Raw genomic sequence first — 17,292 nt, forward strand, 5'->3', positions numbered from 1 at the left:
GCCGCTGACACCATCATTTTGGGACTGAGGCACGGTGGCGGCAGTGTGTGGTGGAGAAGCTGATGAGAAGAACAGGAATGGGCCCAGGCCAAGCTGTACCCTTCAAAGGCACAGCCCCAGTGACCAACTTCCTCCAGTTAAACCCTGCCTCACACAGCTTGACCACCCAGTGGTCCTGTCAGATTTGAATTTCATCAACGGATAAAATCATTAATCATGTCTCGAGATGCCTCACAGACACACCCAGAAGTGTGTGGTTCCCGAGATCCTAGGTGTCTACTTGAAAATTAATATTAACCGTCTTAAGTCAAGCCCCCACCCTTAACCTGACATTCAAAGTCAGCTCCTTAAACCATCCTTAATGTTGTACAAATACAAAAAACAAGTTCCCAATCCTATCCAACATGATACGACTGTCCTGCATCCAACCCCCGACCCCCCAAATAGCAATGATTTCTACCCTAGAGCCTTAAGGCCAGTCAGAATGCAAAGTTCATTACCACAGTGTAACATGAATCTGCTTCTCCATAGAGGTCCTACCTACATGATTGCCCTCTGAGCTCCAGTCAAAACTTCCCACTAATCTCTGCCCACAGCATCTGAGGCTTCTCAGGATGCCCCTCCAAACTCCTCTAAATTCCCTCCCAGACCCAGTTCTATAGGTCTGTGACCCGACTCTGACAACCCCACGTCTCTAGAGCTGTTTCTCTGCTATGCATTTGTTAGTAGGATAAAAATAAATTTAAGGGATAGAAGATTTATTTTTGCTCACCATCCAAAGGTTTCAGCCAGTGGTCAACTGGCCCCCTTGCTGAGGGCCCAAGGTGAGGCTTGGTGGTAGAGAAAAGCTACCCATTTCATGGTGCTCAGGAAGCAGAGAGGCAGGCAAGTGCACGCGTACACACACACACACACACACACACACACACACACACACACACACACACACACACACGGTAAGATACAGACCGACCCTAAGGAGAGGCCCCAAGGCTTACCCCCTCCAGGCAGGCCCCCACCTTAATTATTAAAGTTCTCAGAACCTTGCAAAGCACCCTGGGCTTCATAAGCTTTCCCAGGGACACTTCATGTTCAGGTGGTGAACAGTGACCCACTTGTTAGCTCCCAGATGGTGTGGGCCAGCTGTAAACTATAGCTCCCTAGAGGTCCGGGCCAGCTGAGCTTGGATAGGAATTTTTATTTTATTTTATTTTATTTTATTTTATTTTTTTAGATTGTTTAGCTGGAATAAGAAACATCTGCTCAAAGAGTTGTGACCCCTTTAGTTCCCAGGCTAAATCCTGGGCGAAAATCCTGCCCATAGATTCTGATGTGTGTCCAGTGTGGCCTCTTGATACCCCAATGGTATCATGGATCATGTAAACCTGGAGACCCAGCTCCAAGGAGTAAAAGAGTAGCAGTGTTAATACGTATGGTAACTTTTTAGACTCCTCGTTTGGCACTCATCCTCTTGGTAAACTCTGCCCTATGGTCAAGGTGTAAGCAACTAGGGGAGGGGCATGAACATGAGCTCCAACTTGGGCTGTGGGATGATGTCATTCCCTACTGAGAGCAGCCCAGTTAGCAGGCCCTGAGCCTGGGGATTAGGCAATTCTGGGGAGAGAAGGGTAGAGAGGGTGAATCCTGTCTTAGAGTTTCTATTGCTGTGATGAAACACCATGGCCGAAAGCAACTTGGGGAGGAGACATTTTACTTCAGCTGACAATTCCACATGACACTCCATCACGGAGGGAAGTCAGGGAAGGAGTCAAGGCAGGAACCTGGAGGCAGGAACTGAAGCAGAAGCCACAGAGGAGCCCTGCTTACTGACTTGCTCCTCCTAGCTTGCTCATTTTGCCTTGTTATGTACCCCAGAGACTCCTGCCCAGGGATGACATTATCTACAGTGGGCTGGACCTGCTCTCGTCAATTATTAATCAAGAAAATATCTCATGGGCATATAGACATGACTCACAGGCCAGTCTGGGAGGGGACATTTTCTCAGTTGAGGGTCCCACTTTCTAGGTGTCTTAGTTAGGGTTTTACAGACACCAGGACCAAGGCAACTCTTACAAGGACAATATTTAACTGGGGCTGGCTTACAGGTTCAGAGGATCAGCTCATTATCATCAGGGCAGGAGCATGGCAGTGTCCAGGCAGGCATGGTGCAGGCAGAGCTCAGAGTTCTACATCTTCATCTGAAGGCTGCTAGCAGAAGACTTACTTCCAGGCAGCTAGAATGAGAGCCTTAAAGTCCACACCCACAGTGACACACCTACTCCAACAGGGCCACACCTTCCAATAGTGCCACTCCCTGGGCCTAGCATATACAAACCATCACACCACATAACCCTAGCTTGTATCAAGCTGACATGCAATTAGCCAGCACAGACCCCCAAAGTCAGGAGCCCGTCTAGAGTCTCAAAAGGACAGGGTCATAAAAGACTTTTCCTCAGTGCAGTTTTGAGAGAGAGGAAGAGTCATCTCCCTTGGCAGTCCGTCTCTTCCTGGCCACAGCTCACACACCCCATCAGGAGCTCTAAGGAAAACCAGCAAATCGGGCGCCCCTGGGAATGGGGTCTGCCCTGCGCTCTGCTTCTCTCCTCCCTACCCCTTTCCTCCAGTGAACACCAGAACCAGAGACAGGAAGCCATGAAGACCCTCCCCAGCCACACCCTTGCCTCTTAGCTATGTGTGGTGAGCCATCTCTATAGACTTACCTCAGATGGGCTGGCTGCATTGGGTCAGAGACCCCCACACACACCATGGTCCCCCTGTGCCCTGGGAGCTCGGAACTTCCCTCACAGTACTCAGACAGCTCAGTTTCTCCCAGGGATGATTGACTCACAGCCATACCGTATTAGCCGGGCTTGAATAATGCATGCTTCCTTGCTAATGCCCTCCGTTTGATAATGCGCCCATGTTAGTGTTCATTGGAAATTTTCCCGCTGGATACACACAGAGAGCATCGCACATTTATAAAGGAGGTTCCAGAGTGCAGAGGGAGGATGGGGCTCCGCGGCAGTGACTGGATTCCATCATGCGCCCCACGTAGACAGTCACTTGTCAGGAGAACAAATTTCTTGGCCGGCTTTCTTGTTTAGTTAGAAGTGGAGGCACAGGGAGGCTCTCCTGCACGCCTGATGCTGTGGACCTTGGTTTGGAGAGTGGCGTGTTTCCTCCCATCCTAAGTGAATATCAGAGTCTTCGGCATCTGAACCAGGACAGGGAAGGCTGAGGATGGTGGGTTGTCCCCTTGGAACATTCAAGGGGCTGGTCACAGAAAGCTGGGGTCTCGTCTCTGTGTTCTCACTCTAGTCACCTGACCCTCTTTGTTTCCCAGTTTTATTTTCTATCAAGCAAAGTGTACTAGCTAGCAGGCAAGGAGGTTGGATGTTTACCTGGTGACTGCTTCCTGGGATCCTAGATACTCTTTTAGGCACCTAGGGTAGGGCAGCCAGTCAGAGGGCTCTCCGTGATTGAGTGTACAGGGCAGCATGAGATGATAAGGGAGCCAGGTATGGTGGCACATATCTTTAACCCCAGCACTGGGGAGGCAGAAGGCAGATCTATGAATTTGAGGCCAGGCTGGTCTGCATAATGAGTTCCAAGCCAGCTAGGGCCACATAGTAAGAGCCTGCCTCAAAATAAATTTAGTTAGTTAAATCATTAAAGAAAGAAAAACTAAAAATGATATAGTATGGTAGAACATTCAGGAGAGGAACTCAGGAGGGGCAGGAGAGCTGAGGCGGGAGGTGCTATTTTAATGGAGCGCTGGGTAAAGACTCATTGAAGAAAAGGGGGTTGCCCAACTGTTTCCAGAAAAGGGGGAGCAAATCACAGGCATGCGGTGGGAAACATTTTAGAGAAATGGGCAGTCAAGGCAGTCGGTATTCTTGGCACACTGTGCTCACCTTGGGGAGGCCTGTGTAGCCGGAGAAGACTGGTTGGGGTCAAGGAGAAAGCTAATGAGGCCACGGGGAGAGCCGGTTAGTCCTTGTGAGCCATTTACAGACTCCGGCTTGTGCTCTAGGAGAGCCTGCTGCCACCAAAGAGCCCCTAAGCAGAAATGGTCTGCCTTGCACTTAACCAGGATTCCTCTGACCCTTGTGCTAAGGGCAGGCTACTCAAAGACAAAGGAAGAAGGCAGGAGATCCTGTCAGTCAGGGAAGAGGTGTCGGCAACTTGGGTGACAGGTTTGGAGACCATCACAGGTGGCTCGTGGGGTCTACCTTGGGGAGGATTTACTGAAGGATTGTGTATGGTTCAAGAGCATGGAGCCAAGACCAGTGAAGAACTGGTGAAGCTACCAGGGTCTGGCACACAGCAAGTGCCTGGGTACAGCTATTATGACTCCTGGGCATTGGTGAGCAGGGCTGAGTCAACTGCCAGAGGTCAACTGACAGGGCACGCAGGGACCTAAGATTGTATAGGTGAACCAAGGTTTATCACCAGAGATTCAATGAGTTCTTGGTCACCAGGAGCACACCGTGGGGAACAGGGGCAGCCAGACCAAAGGAGACAGATGGGGACAAGGTAGACCATTGTAATCTGGAGCTCTGCCTTCTGCACGCCACTCGGCAAAGACCAGAGGAGCTGTCAAATGCCAGAAAAGATTATTATTTTATTCACTAGGCTGCCACCCAAGTTCCGTACCTCAGTGGCCTCCAGGACTCAGCTTCTCATGCCCCGAAGTCAGTTGGTATGGGCTGGGTCTGGCTGAGCCTATAGGCTCAACTCTATAACCACGTCTTCCCATGGTAATGAAGATGTAACGGGTAAACCTAATCCGGCAGGTGCTTTTCAAGGCTTTGGATGCAAGGCCTCCAAGTGTACAGGGTCCAAACCCAAGGTTAAGGGGTGGGAGAAAAAAATACCTCACTCTGCAATGACTACAAAAGTCATACCACAGGACAAAGATATAAATAGCCCACTGGTAGACTGCTTGCCTGGTATGTATGAATACTGGGTTTAATTCCCAGTGCCACACGATATTCATATCACAAACGGTATGACATGGGGAGTAGTGACAAATGGAACTTGACCCAGTTTACCACTCCCTGTCAGGGCTGGCTCAGAACTTGTGGGGAAAGAATGTATAGATTTGCAGGCATGCAGAGGGCAGACTGTGCACTCCTTAGGTTTCCATTGCTATAACAAACACCTGAGGCAAATCCAATTAAAAAGAAGAAAGGGTTGTTTAAGATCATGACTTCAAGAGGAATCAGTCTATAGGTTGAGCCTACAGCAGCACAGTCCACGATGGAGGGAGAGGCTGCTCGTTTCATGACAGCAGGGCAGGTCTAGAGTCCAAAGGACCGTTATAAGGGCACACGTTTAATGACATTCCCATAAGTTCCACTTACAGACGCTTCTAGCACCTACCAGTAGTGTCGCTGGCTGACAGTCGAACTCTTAATACATAGTTTGTGGGAGAGCATTCCAGATCCAAACTCAGCAAGCTACAGATGCTCACCAAAGATCCCCCAGGGAGATGACAGAAATCATTTCATACCCAGAATCCTCAGCAGTAGTGGAACTTCACTCCCATGAGAGACTTCGGCAAACCCTGAGCCCTTCAGACACCACAAGGCTCTGGAGCCCCTTTCCTGCCTCCCTCAGCATCCTGTCCTTCTTGGCAGAGACCCTGCTACCCCTACTATACAGGAAGCCTCCCTCCGTGGATGTCCCAAGCCAAGAGACAGGATAAAGCTGACTTGCAAATGTGTCCAACGCGTGGCTCATGGCCCTTTGCAGCATGGCCATGAATACAGTCTGAATATATTTAAAATGAGATTAATTTACTTATGGTTGGCGGTGTTTTGGTTGCTGTTGCTGCATCCCGTGGCTCTCGAGCTCGAACTAGGCGAGAACGTTAAGTCACAGCTGTCCAAAGAGTGGGCACACGTCACTCGGCAGGAAGCCCATCCAGGTCTCAGACTACCCCTCCGACCGTCTTTTCCTTCTGTCCTTTCTAGTCAAGAAGCAGATTGAGCTGAAGTCTCGAGGCGTGAAGCTGATGCCCAGCAAGGACAATAACCAGAAGACGTCAGTGTGTAAGTGTCGCCTGGCCCGCCCACGCGTGCCAGCGCATAGGGCTCGTGCTCGGGTCCGAACCTCTAGCGCTGTGACCAGCTGTGAGCCCAGGGAAGTCGGCCTCTGCTAGATGACTTCCCTGGTCCCTCCCTCCCTCCATCTGTGCCTGGACTCACAGAGCCTGCAGCTAATGAGCAGCCCCAGCTGCTCTCTGCCTTCTCCCTCCATCATCTCCTTCCTCCCCACCCCTCCTCACTCCCCATTCGGTCTGCAGTCCAGGGAGTCATTTCTGCCCATTTCTTTCTTTCTTTTTCCTTTTGAACCACTCTCACCTGCTAAGACAGTCCTCTTTCTAGTGCCTCTTCAGGCTGGGATCTGGAGGTGCATGTGTGGGGTGTGTGGCTCCCAAGGTCAGATGGTGCAGAGGAAGGGACATGTCTAATAAACCCTCTAAGGGTGCTGGACCTGGCTGGGCCAGCCTGAGAGTGAAGTGGGGACTTGGATCGTGGCTCTTAGGGGTTGTGGGGAAATCCTGGCGGCGACGTGCTTGGGCAAATTGCGTCTTTGGGGGCTTGTTCCTGCTACCCTTGTTTGGAAGACGAAAAGAGGTCTGGTGCTGGGGAGTGGTCTAGAGCATCACATCCAGAGAGACACCTGCTGGGCCTGTGTTGAAGGTATTTAGAGTGTAAGCCTTGAGGGTGGGACGTAGATGTTCCATTACCCATCAGGAAGCAGGTACAGGGAGGCTACTCTGGTTGCCAGGAGACTGAGTTTCCTCCCTGCCACTCCGTCTAGCTACCCTCTCTCTCCTTCATCTTCCTCCTCCTCCCCTGACCTGTCCTCCCTCTTCTCCGTCCTATCTTACCTCCCTTGGCTTTTTTTTATTTTTCTCCAATCGCCAGAAGGGTACTTGGTAAAGAAAGATGGGAGAAAGCCACCAGGTTCCCAAGGTCTGTGCTGGTGTCTGTGGCCAGAGGAAGGCTGGGGGCAGAGGCCATTGGGGGCCTGAGTAGAATGAACCAGAGTGTGAGGACTTGCCCTCGTCTCACACTCTCTTAAGTAAGAAGATACTAGTGGTTCTTCACCTGTAGACCAGAGTCTATGGTGGTCCCTGCTCCGGGAGGTTTGATGGTAGAAGGAAGCTAGAGTTCTCTGCTTTTGTGCTTGATTAAGGATATCAGGGGTAAAGACTGGACCCTAGGAGAGCTCTGGTTTAACCCTGGGCCCTGCAGAGAATCATTTGCCTTTCCCTGAGCCCAAATGCTCTTGACATAGCCATGGAGACAAAATGAACAAAAGCAACTGTGTCCTTACTTTGCCACAGAGCCCCAAATACACTTAAAGAAATGTCCAGTGTTGTGTGGCGGGGAGGGGAGGGACCCAAGTGTTTATCTCATGCTACCCTAGAAACTAATGACTTTGTCTTAACATCTATAAAATGGGGATACAGAACTCTAGCCTGCCTTCCTTCCAGGGATGCTATGGGTCTAAGATGAGCCTTCTGCAGGGCCTTCCTTACTGTGGGAGGCCCACAAAGTAGCTGAAAAATTCGGGTTGTGTCAGGGGTGCATTTATCTGAGAGAGTCCATGGTTTTCGTCACTTACACCTTCCCTGGGTGCCCACGACAGCCCCAGAGAAATGACTAAGAAAGTAATATAAACAGTCTTTAAACATACATATGTATGTGTGGTATTTCTTTAACAAGTTTTTAATCTCCAATGTAATACTTCCTAAAAAAGGTGTGATTTTGGCCCAAGTTTCATCGAGACAGTGGATGATATCTGCATGGATTCATCATATATTTTCTGCTTTGACAACTTGGTCCATGCACAAGTTGAATGGTTAGAACCTGAGGACATTGTGGGGCCATGCCCGGTTGGGTCAGGATTACCCTTCATTTTTGACTGCTCTCCCCTCAACCCCCAAGTCGCCAACAGTAAGTCAGTACCAGTGTCTGGTTTAGACTGACAGTGCAGGTAGGAAATTCTGAAGGCAGCAGGAAATGCCTTTTGCTTCTGCAATTCATGTAGTGATCTGATCCCTGGACCTAAGTTTGTTCATTTCCTGGAGAGCTGGGTAGGTCTTCCAAGGGCCTCATGGCCCAAGGAAAGGGTGCTGACTGGATAAGAGCTGCCTCAATGATCTGTAGCTTCCTGAACAGTAGTACTTCAGGGGCTGGCTGATGGCTGGGAGGCAGGGCGGTGGGGGCTTGGTCATTCTTAGCTTTGGCTCAGCCTCATCTGCTGTCTGGACGGCTGTCCATACTGAACGAGAGGGCAAAGAAAGTGGTGGGAACTTCTGGGATTTCTCAAGGTGCTGCTAAAAGGTGGGTGTCTCCATTGGTAGGGACCTTGGGATGGGTGTGGTCTCTACACAAGTTGAATGGTTTAGGATCTGAGAACGATGGGTACTTAGCTTAGCATCTGCTGCAGTTATGGTCCACAGGCTGGATGACAAAGCCATCAGGGACAGGTCTTGGGATGAGGGAAGCCATCTTCTCCTCCTGGTTACCACCTTTACTCCCCAAGCCCCTGCTGTCCTGGAGCCCCAGTTGCCTCTCCTTCCTGTCCTTGCAAAAACACCATGGCTTGCTGAAAACTCACTCCACTTCAGAGACTTCAATCTCGCTGCCTGGGCCTGCAAGTTTCGGGATTGGTGGGGATCACAGTTCTGTTGACGATCTAATAGGCTCAGTGAGCAAGGAACAGGGTAAAAGCTAACGAGATGGCGAGATGCCGTGCCTCAACCAGCGATGTGCAGCCACCCACAAGGCCTTGTTGACTTTACCACACAACCAAGAGTTCAGCCCGTGTCTGCTCGAGCCTGGAGCCTCAAGTGGCCAGATTCCCTTGTCAGCAGTCCCCTGGGCTACTTGGAGATGCAAGCAGGGGCTGTGCTAGGCCTCTGCTTGTAGCAATGAGCAGGAACCTCAGCATTGACTTAACCTTGCATCAGCTACCAATGTCTTCACAGACCCAGGCTCAGGAGGCCCCTGTCCTCTCTCTCTTCCTGCCTTATCCTTTCACATTCTCCAGTGACCCCCTCTTTTCCTCATCCATTCACACATCACACACCTCACCAGACTCTTGATGTCCTTGACCTAAATGAGCACAGAGCTTCCTTCTGTAAGTGCCATTTTGCCACCAAGGGCGCTTCATTTTGTTTGAGGTCTTGTGTTTGTTTGTTTGTTTTATTTTCTTTTTTGTTGTTTTTTGTTTGTTTGTTTGTTTTCTTGCCATGTAGCTCTGGCTGACCTGGAACTTGCTGAGTAGCACAGGCTGGCCTTGAACTCATGGAGATACACTTTCCTCTACTGCTCAGGTGCTGGGATTAAGGACAGGTGCCGCACACTCAGCTGTGCAGAACCCTCCAACAGCCTCCCCCACCCATTCCCGTGTATTTGGGATAAGACTCATAACCCTCAAAAGCCACGCATCTGAAGCCTCGTGTTCCGCCCTCTCATCTCTCCCTCCCCTATGCTCTAGCTGTACCTGACGCCCCCCCGCCCCCCCCCAGTTCTGCCTCGCTGTCTCCATCTCATTCTTCCGTGCTTTTCTTCTGCCTTTGCCACTGTCCCCATGTATCTAAATCTCACCCCTTTATAGGACACATGCTAAGTGTCGCCTCCTCTGGGAAAACTTTCACACTTCTCCCAGTAATACGGGGCTGGTCCCGCCATCACTTCTACACCACCACTTCCGGTTCTGAAGTCCCTTCAGTGTTCCATGGCTTCCCTCCATGGGAAACCTCTTGAAGACAGTGGTCATTCCCTTGTACAAAAAAAGAAAAAAAAATGGGTTCCCATTGTGGAGAATGAGTGAGTTGTGTGTAAGGTGGGTGATAGAGTGCCTCTCTTGTACTGTGGGGTGCTGAGTGGAAGAGAGGGGAACGTGGGCGAGCTCAGAGACTGTCGCCATAGACACCCTGTAATCCCTCAGGATTGCTGTTGGGAGTCATGAGATTGGTGGGGTCCTTGAATAAACTTCTCTGGGCAAGGTGGCATAAGTTCTCAGTCATCTGCCACTCTGGGAAGGCAGAGGTGTGAAGTTAGGCCAGCCTGAGCAATGTGAACCGTCAAAACCAGTGATCATGCAAGGGCCCAGGGCTTGCCCGCTGTCTGCACTGTGTGTGTACCGCCGCCCTAGACTGAGCTCTGCTCCAGTTCAGGCAGCCATGCATAAGATTTGGGTTTTTAAAAAACGGTGTAAGAATGTTGTCCCAGCTGCTAGAAATACCCCCAGGTAACATCTGGTTGGTGCTCTTGACCAGTGTAACATTGGGAGGGGAGGGGAGAATATTCTGGTACTTGCTTATTGTGATCTGACGGGAAGAGGGCTCTCAGAAGAAATGTCCATAATCTGAGCACAAGCCCCTGCTTTGAACTTGAAGCGCTCTCTCTCTCTCTCTCTCTCTCTCTCTCTCTCTCTCTCTCTCATTCTTTGACGTTTCTGATCATGTGTTCACATTTTATTTAACCTCCTTTGAGTCATCTCTTCATCGGGGGCTGAGGTTGGGGGGCGGGGCGGAGTCATTTCATCTAGAGTCTCCATCCCTGGATCTGAAGTGCAGGATGGGGAGGTGACCAGAGCCTTTGGACAGTCCACTTCTGGCCACGGGTGGTATGGGATGAGGGATCAGGACGGTTGTTGAGCAAGAGGGGCCGTCTCAGAGCCCATATGATCCCAAAGAATTTCACTTGGATTTTTCTTGCAAAGGAATTTATGGAAAGTAGCCTCCTACCTTGCACAGTCAGGAAAGCCCCGGCATCCTCCACAACTCCGGTGGAGCAGGGCCTCGTCCTGTCTCCTCCTCCCTCCCTGAGATGCTGCCCAGCCTGGTGCCCTCCTGAGACAATCTCTCTATGTGTATACTGTTCTTTTGCCTTGTAGTAACTCAGGTTGGTGTGTCCCAAGGACATAATATGTGTCCAGATCCCGGCATACCTGAAAGGGGAAAAAGACTAGGCTCAGACTTCAGGTAAGAAACTACTTGGGGACTTTCTGGCTGTATATGCTGTATGGTGGGGTGACCTGGGCTGGGATGGGGGGGGAATAAGACCTGACTTTCCTGGAAGTGGGGTGGAGAGGGTGAGATGGGTGCAGGGTGACATTTACTGGGAACAAGCTATCGTCTCTCCTAGTCTGATCCTTGGAAGGATATCCCTGCCATATGGGGTATGACCGGGTACAGCTAACACATACCTTTGTTAAATGGCCACCACATGCGTGTAGCCAGCCAGAGTTTAAAGGGCTGTCACTCTTTGACATGGTACGTGAATGATGTCGGGCCTATTGTTGTCTAGCAGACCTCAGAGCCCCTCAGGTAGTAAATTCTTGCAGTTTTGTACTACCAAGGCATCTTCCCATATCTGTCCATTTTCACCCTGGTTTATGGGCACCATCAGCCCACCCTTAGCCCTAATTGATACTTATCTCCCAGCAGTGCTCTCGGCTCACAAAGTCTCCTTTTAACTCAACCCTAAAGCCATCAAATGTTCCCAAACAACTAAGATGAAGGGCAGCTGCAGCCTCCCACAGGTTTTAAGTGGTGAACAGAAGATGGCAGATGAAAGGCCAGAAGGAGAAAGAATGTTCCCCCAGGAGCCAGGAGCCAGGGTGTTCTCCTCAGGGCAGGGCTTAGCAGGTCTAGAGAGAGAACTCATAAAACACCTTGTCTCCCAGGTTAGGATCCAGCGTCCAGTTCACCTGCAGCGAGGGCTATGACCTACAAGGGTCCAAGCGGATCACCTGCATGAAAGTGAGCGACATGTTTGCAGCTTGGAGTGACCACAGGCCGGTCTGCCGAGGTGAGGGCACCTGGGGAAGGGAGTTCACTCAGACATACAGGCTGGGCCTGGAGACCTGGCATGGGGCCATCCCCCAGGCTGGCTCATCTTGCCCTCTACTACTCCCTAAACCTCAGATCTCACATCTTTGACTAATCACCATGTTTATCTGTATCAAGGCCTCTGCTAGGAGCAGGCATAGAGAAGAGGGGGTGGGGGGGGACAGACATAACCCCCGCTCTACATGGGCTTCATAGTCTGACAGGGGAGGGGTAGAGAGGTGGGGAGACAGACAAAACCCCTGCCCTTCATGGACTTCATAGTCCGACAGGGGAGGCATAGGAAGCAAGTTGCTGACACATTGCCCAAAGAGATCAGAACCACACAGAAATAGGAAAGCAAGCCATCCCACACACTCTTGTCTTAGATCCATCTATTCTAACAAACATACATCCTAGCCTTCTGCCCCAGTGCTCCCATTGCTTTGCCCACACTCTGCAGTAAATAGACCTGTGGTTTCTGAAGCAATGTTTTTAGCTGTATCGCGATGACCCGGGAGCAAGGCATCAAAAGCCCACTCAGTGAGCTTCTCTGACAGCAACCTGGCCATCCTGTCCTCAAGGGCCCTACTGCCCACACTCTCACCTATCATATAAACCAAAGAAGACTGCCTGCCAACAGCCATAAATTATCCAAATGTTGGAAGTGGGCGAATGACCGTCAGTGGGGCAGAAGGACACTCAGCTCTTAGACAGCCCCAGGGAGCTGAGGATCCCTCTAGGAGGGGAGGTATGTATTGCCCACAAAAATGGTTCTATCCTGGATCCTTCTGACCAAAGGTGATGCTTTGTTTCATAAGCACCTTTGCATCAAGATGAAATCCAAGCAGAGCAGGAGTGGGAAGGAGAACTAAACTATAATTATATGGAAGAACATGAGGTCAGAGCTAAAACCTGGTCCATCTTGTAAAAGTGTTGATGAGTAATCTGGAAGGGAGTCATGAAAATATCTTCCAGTGGGGCCTTCTATTCATTCCGACTTGTTCAGCTTTGAGGTGGCCATGATGTCCTGCATATGCTGGGCCTTGTGACTTTCTGCCATGTCATTCCTACATAGCTAGACTTTTTTTGTTTTTAAGTTGGGGACACAAAGGAAAGCATCCTAAGTATAACTGAGGTTGTGGACAGATCACCCATTTTCCTCTGGATCCACCTTCTTCCCCTGCAAGATTCAGGGAGCTGACCAAATGACATATGTCAAGCACTCCATGGCTTGGCAGGTGCTAGAAGGAAGATGGACATCCTACAGATGCTGGGGACATCTCTTTTGGTCATCACTTAGAACGGGGCCTGGAACCCAGTAGGTGCTTTATGACAAGTGTTGAATGATTCCATGAGATGGATGAATAACTGAAGGCTACGTGAGTCCAGGTGCAGAACCCCAAGCCACAGAAAGGCACAGGGTATCTAGTCTGCAGACCAGGAGACCTTTGGCCAAGGCGTCCTTTCAGAAGCCAAAGCAGCAAGGCCTTCAGGTGGCAGTGAAGGCCACACTTCTATTGGAGGAAGGTTGTTCTTAGTCACAGTAGTTCACTTATGAGGAAAAGCCCGGGATGGGGAAGAGCTAGTGTTCTAGAAGGTGGTTTTAGTCAAATAATCTGCTCCTGTATTTTCTACAGATACATTGTGGGCCCCACCTGAGCTATGTCTAGGGAACCTGATACTGGACTAACCTCTCTGTGTGCTTTCACTAAGCACTGGGCTTCTTTCTCCTGTTACTCTGTTGTACCCCATGCCACTGTGAAAGCAGGTGGCAGGAAGCTGGCCCTTCTAATGCAGCCATTGCCACTTCTGTAGCTGTGTGTCCTTGGGCCTTTATCTTGACCTCTCTGAATCCCTTTTCCTCCCTGCTGAATTGAAGACTCACTGCCCGACTGCCCATCACCAGGTGAGCGAGGTGAACGCGAGTTCTCATTTAGGAGTGGCACCGGGACACCTGCGAGGCTCATGTGCTCACCTGTAACTTATCCTGCTGCACAGCTGGCCTTAGCCAGAGCTACAAAGCACATCTCATCCTATAATGGCCGTAGGTTCCCGTAGAAGCCGCTCCCCTGTCCACCGCAGTCCCTAAGCTGGCTGATATCAGCTGGAGCTCTTCATTAGCCTTCAGTACAGGACCTTGTAAATGAAGGAGAAAACCAAACCTTCCCTACTCGTTAACTGGGATAGAAGCAAGGCACTTACTAAAGGGGTAGGGTCTCAGCACAGCCTGACCTTCCTGCCTTCCTCTTACTCATGGCTCCTCAGGTGCAGTCTGGTGGACAGGGAGACTGTGGAAGCCCAAGGCTTAGATTGAGATGATCGTTCTCCAGCTTCCCTGAAGGTCAGGAGCAAAGCTCCCTCTTAGATGCAAGTCCTTGAGGCTCCCCCACCCCCATCTTTTGTTTTAAACTAATTGGAATTTTTACAGCAATTGCGATTTCTTTCTTTCTTCCTTCTCTTTCTCTAATTTTTTTTTTGATAGCTTAGGTGAACCTCACTGTTACTATTATAAAGGGACAAAAGTCCTTCAATCACACGAAGCTCCACTTTAAGACAGGTTACCCAAAATGGAGAGGTAAAGGGTTCCGCCCACCACACATGGGGTATTGTTTTCCCTCTGATGTCTGTGAAATATGATGTGGCTTTAATTATTCACTTTTCCACACAATTAATTATACTAAAACACACAGACAGGCAAATAATAGCTTCTCAATAAATGTTTGAGGACCACCAGAATGAGCCGGATCTGTGATTGATGTGAACAAGAACTGTGGAACCAGGCCCTCATTTTGGAAGTGCTGACATTGGTGATGCTCCAGCCTTTCCTTTCCCTCCCAGCAGAAGAAGTTAGCCTCTGCTTTGACTCCTGGAAAATCTTCGTTGTTTTAAGTTTTGAGACAAGGCCTCAAGTAGCCCAGGATAGCCTCAAGGATGACCCTGAACCTTGGAAACCGCCCCCCTCTATCCTCCAAGTGCAGGGATCACAGACACAGCACCGTACCTGGTTTCCTATAAAAACTCGATTGTGCAGAGCATGCTTTCAAAAAGGCAGAACACGAGTTGTATTTGTTACTTTTATGTTTGTGTCACCAAATACCTGACAAGGAGTGAAAACACCTGACAGGGAGTGAATAGGAAACAAGACTCTGTGTGTGTATGTGTGCGTGCCCGTGTGTGTCTGTCTGCATGTATGTGTGTGTGCATGTGTGTGTGTGCATGTGTGCGTCCGTGTGTGTGTGTGTGTGTGTGCGTGTGTGTGTGTGTACATGCACATGCACGGGGTGGTGGTGCCTGTCTGTGTGTCTGTGCGTGTGCATTTAAAATACAGTAATTTAGGCTGGACTGAATACCATATGTAGGACTCAAAGGCCTAAGTTCAAGTCCCAACTTTGCAATTAAGAATCTAGATGGCACAGGAGACATTACTCCATCTTTTCCCTTGACTGCAAAATGAAAGGGAACATGGGAACTGTGCACAACATAGGCTAGACATGATCATTACACATGTCTGTTTTCTTCCTTGGTGACCACCACAAGCTCAGATTCCTGAACCAAACCCTTAAACTCGATGTCCAAGTGTCCCCTCCCTTCCCTTTGTCCCCTTCCTTAATGTCTCCTCCCATTCTCACACCTCCCCTCCCTTACCCTGTCTTCTTTTCTTTTCTGGTACAGATATCCTACTGAGTCACTAGAACTCATGCCTTTTTGTCCAAGCCCCTTACCTGTATGTGCCAATGATAAAGCCCCCACTTATTAAGACATTCATACTTGTCTAAAGCACAGCACACGCTGGGCATTTTTCATCATTTCCTTATGAGGCGGGTGGCAATAGCCATTTTTCATGTTGAGCTGAAACTCCTAGGAGTTGACCAACTTGCCTAAGGGCACAAGCACTGCCAATGAGTTGAGCTGTTTCAACCCCTCACTCCAAACGCTCTGGGCCACTTGCTCTTGAGAATGGCACTCGGACCTCCGTCAGAGTCAGAATATGGGGGAACTGTGTGGAGCAGCTCCCCCTTCTTGGTAGCTTTGTTTCAACTGAATTTCAAATGTCTAGAAAAATTGCCATTTACATACTGAGAATTCCCCCTCTGAGAATACTCACCTGCTTTGAAAGAGTTAAGGAGGAAGGAGGAAAACCAAAACGTGGTGGGCCACTGGGGTCAGATACTCCAGAAAGGTCAAGTGTAAGCTACCAGTAGGATTAAATGGCTTGGCTCAATTTTGAAGTTGTTCTACAGGAAATTGGGAGGGAACCAAAGGAGGACCAGGGATAGAAGGCCAGCTGGTTTTGATGGCAAACCTTGAATCTATGATATGACCATAGTTGTCCCAGTGGCCACTAGGCCCGGAAGTTAGGAAGAGAAAGCAGATAAGAGGTTTGAACAATGGCAGTCTTTTGATCAAGTATGGTATGAAGGTGTGAAGGGAACCAGAAATACTGGGGAGAGGTCTTCAGGTCCAGTCTGGGTGGCGAAGAAGAAAAGGAAGAGGAAAAAGGAGAAGGAGATCAGGAGGGTTTAAGATGGGAAGTCTGGAAGACAGTGGATGAGAAGGGCCTAGGGTGTAGGATACCAGGGATGTCGTCAACAGAGTAACCCTACTGGAAGCATTAGTGAGATAAGACAGGTTGCTATGATGGCTGCACTTCCTAGTTCCAAAGACATCAGGCTTCTGTGTATGGCCACAGATGTGGCTGCTCCTGGGATGGAGAGGACAGTGGTCCAGATCCTATAGAAGGGACTGGCATTTCAAAGAAGGGGTCACCTCTCCTGCTAGAGCAAGAAAATAAACATCAGCAGGCAGGGTTACACCTTGGGGACTCAGGAAGAGCATGCGTCTGCTGAATAGCTTCCTCCAAATATAGGAAGGTATCAAAACCATCAGTCAGGAGAACAGAGCAGAGGAAGGGAAGGGCGAGAGGCCAGAGGGCCCTTGGAAGGCATGAGAGGGTCTTTGGGAGGCAGGAGTGGGTGAACCGACAGAGCTCTGAGGCAGGGTTGTTGGGAAATCCCTGGGAAGAGTTTGAGGTGGGTAACGAACTCAAAGAGACACAAGCTTTGCTGCTCTTGTGATTGTGTCCCATCGAAGCTTAACTATGTGAAGCATAAATGGAAAATATCCAGTCCACAATCGATTTCTCCCGCGAACTGATTAGAGGGGAGAGAAGAGAGACTTGACCATGAGGCCTAAGCTGGGTTAGGATGGAAAGGGGAAATGAGAAAATGGAAGAAACCTGGTGAATTGAGAGAGAACACCAGTCGTCGCCACTGGTCCAGTGTACATTCCAGGAATTGTCAGGCACATTTGCAGAAAGAAATGACAACGGAAGGAAAAGGATGTTCACCACAGAGGAGGTCAGAAGCAGGGGTTGGAGAGGAGGAGGACTTGGGTTAGGCAGGAAGATGTTGCAGCTACAGTACAGACTG

The 17,292-nt window shown here is 49.8% G+C and overlaps 1 protein-coding gene across 7 annotated transcripts in view; it reads left to right on the forward strand.

Moving 5' to 3' along the window:
- The window catches only part of Csmd2 (CUB and Sushi multiple domains 2), a 569,993-nt gene that overhangs the window by 300,214 nt on the left and 252,487 nt on the right, over positions 1-17,292 (forward strand). For 6 of the 7 annotated variants that reach the window (XR_010066645.1, XR_010066640.1, XR_010066641.1 and 3 more), the window contains exons 7-9: positions 5,979-6,056; positions 10,927-11,014; positions 11,719-11,843. Coding sequence is in view for 1 of the 7 variants with exons in the window: in XM_063288624.1 (XP_063144694.1) it covers positions 5,979-6,056; positions 10,927-11,014; positions 11,719-11,843 (291 nt within the window). In the remaining 6 variants the exon portion in view is untranslated. The remainder of the gene's footprint in view (positions 1-5,978; positions 6,057-10,926; positions 11,015-11,718; positions 11,844-17,292) is intronic. The other variant, XR_010066644.1, reaches the window with a different exon arrangement.

Source organism: Rattus norvegicus, chromosome 5 (assembly GCF_036323735.1).
Source record: "Rattus norvegicus strain BN/NHsdMcwi chromosome 5, GRCr8, whole genome shotgun sequence".
NCBI classification, from domain to species: Eukaryota; Metazoa; Chordata; class Mammalia; order Rodentia; family Muridae; genus Rattus; species Rattus norvegicus.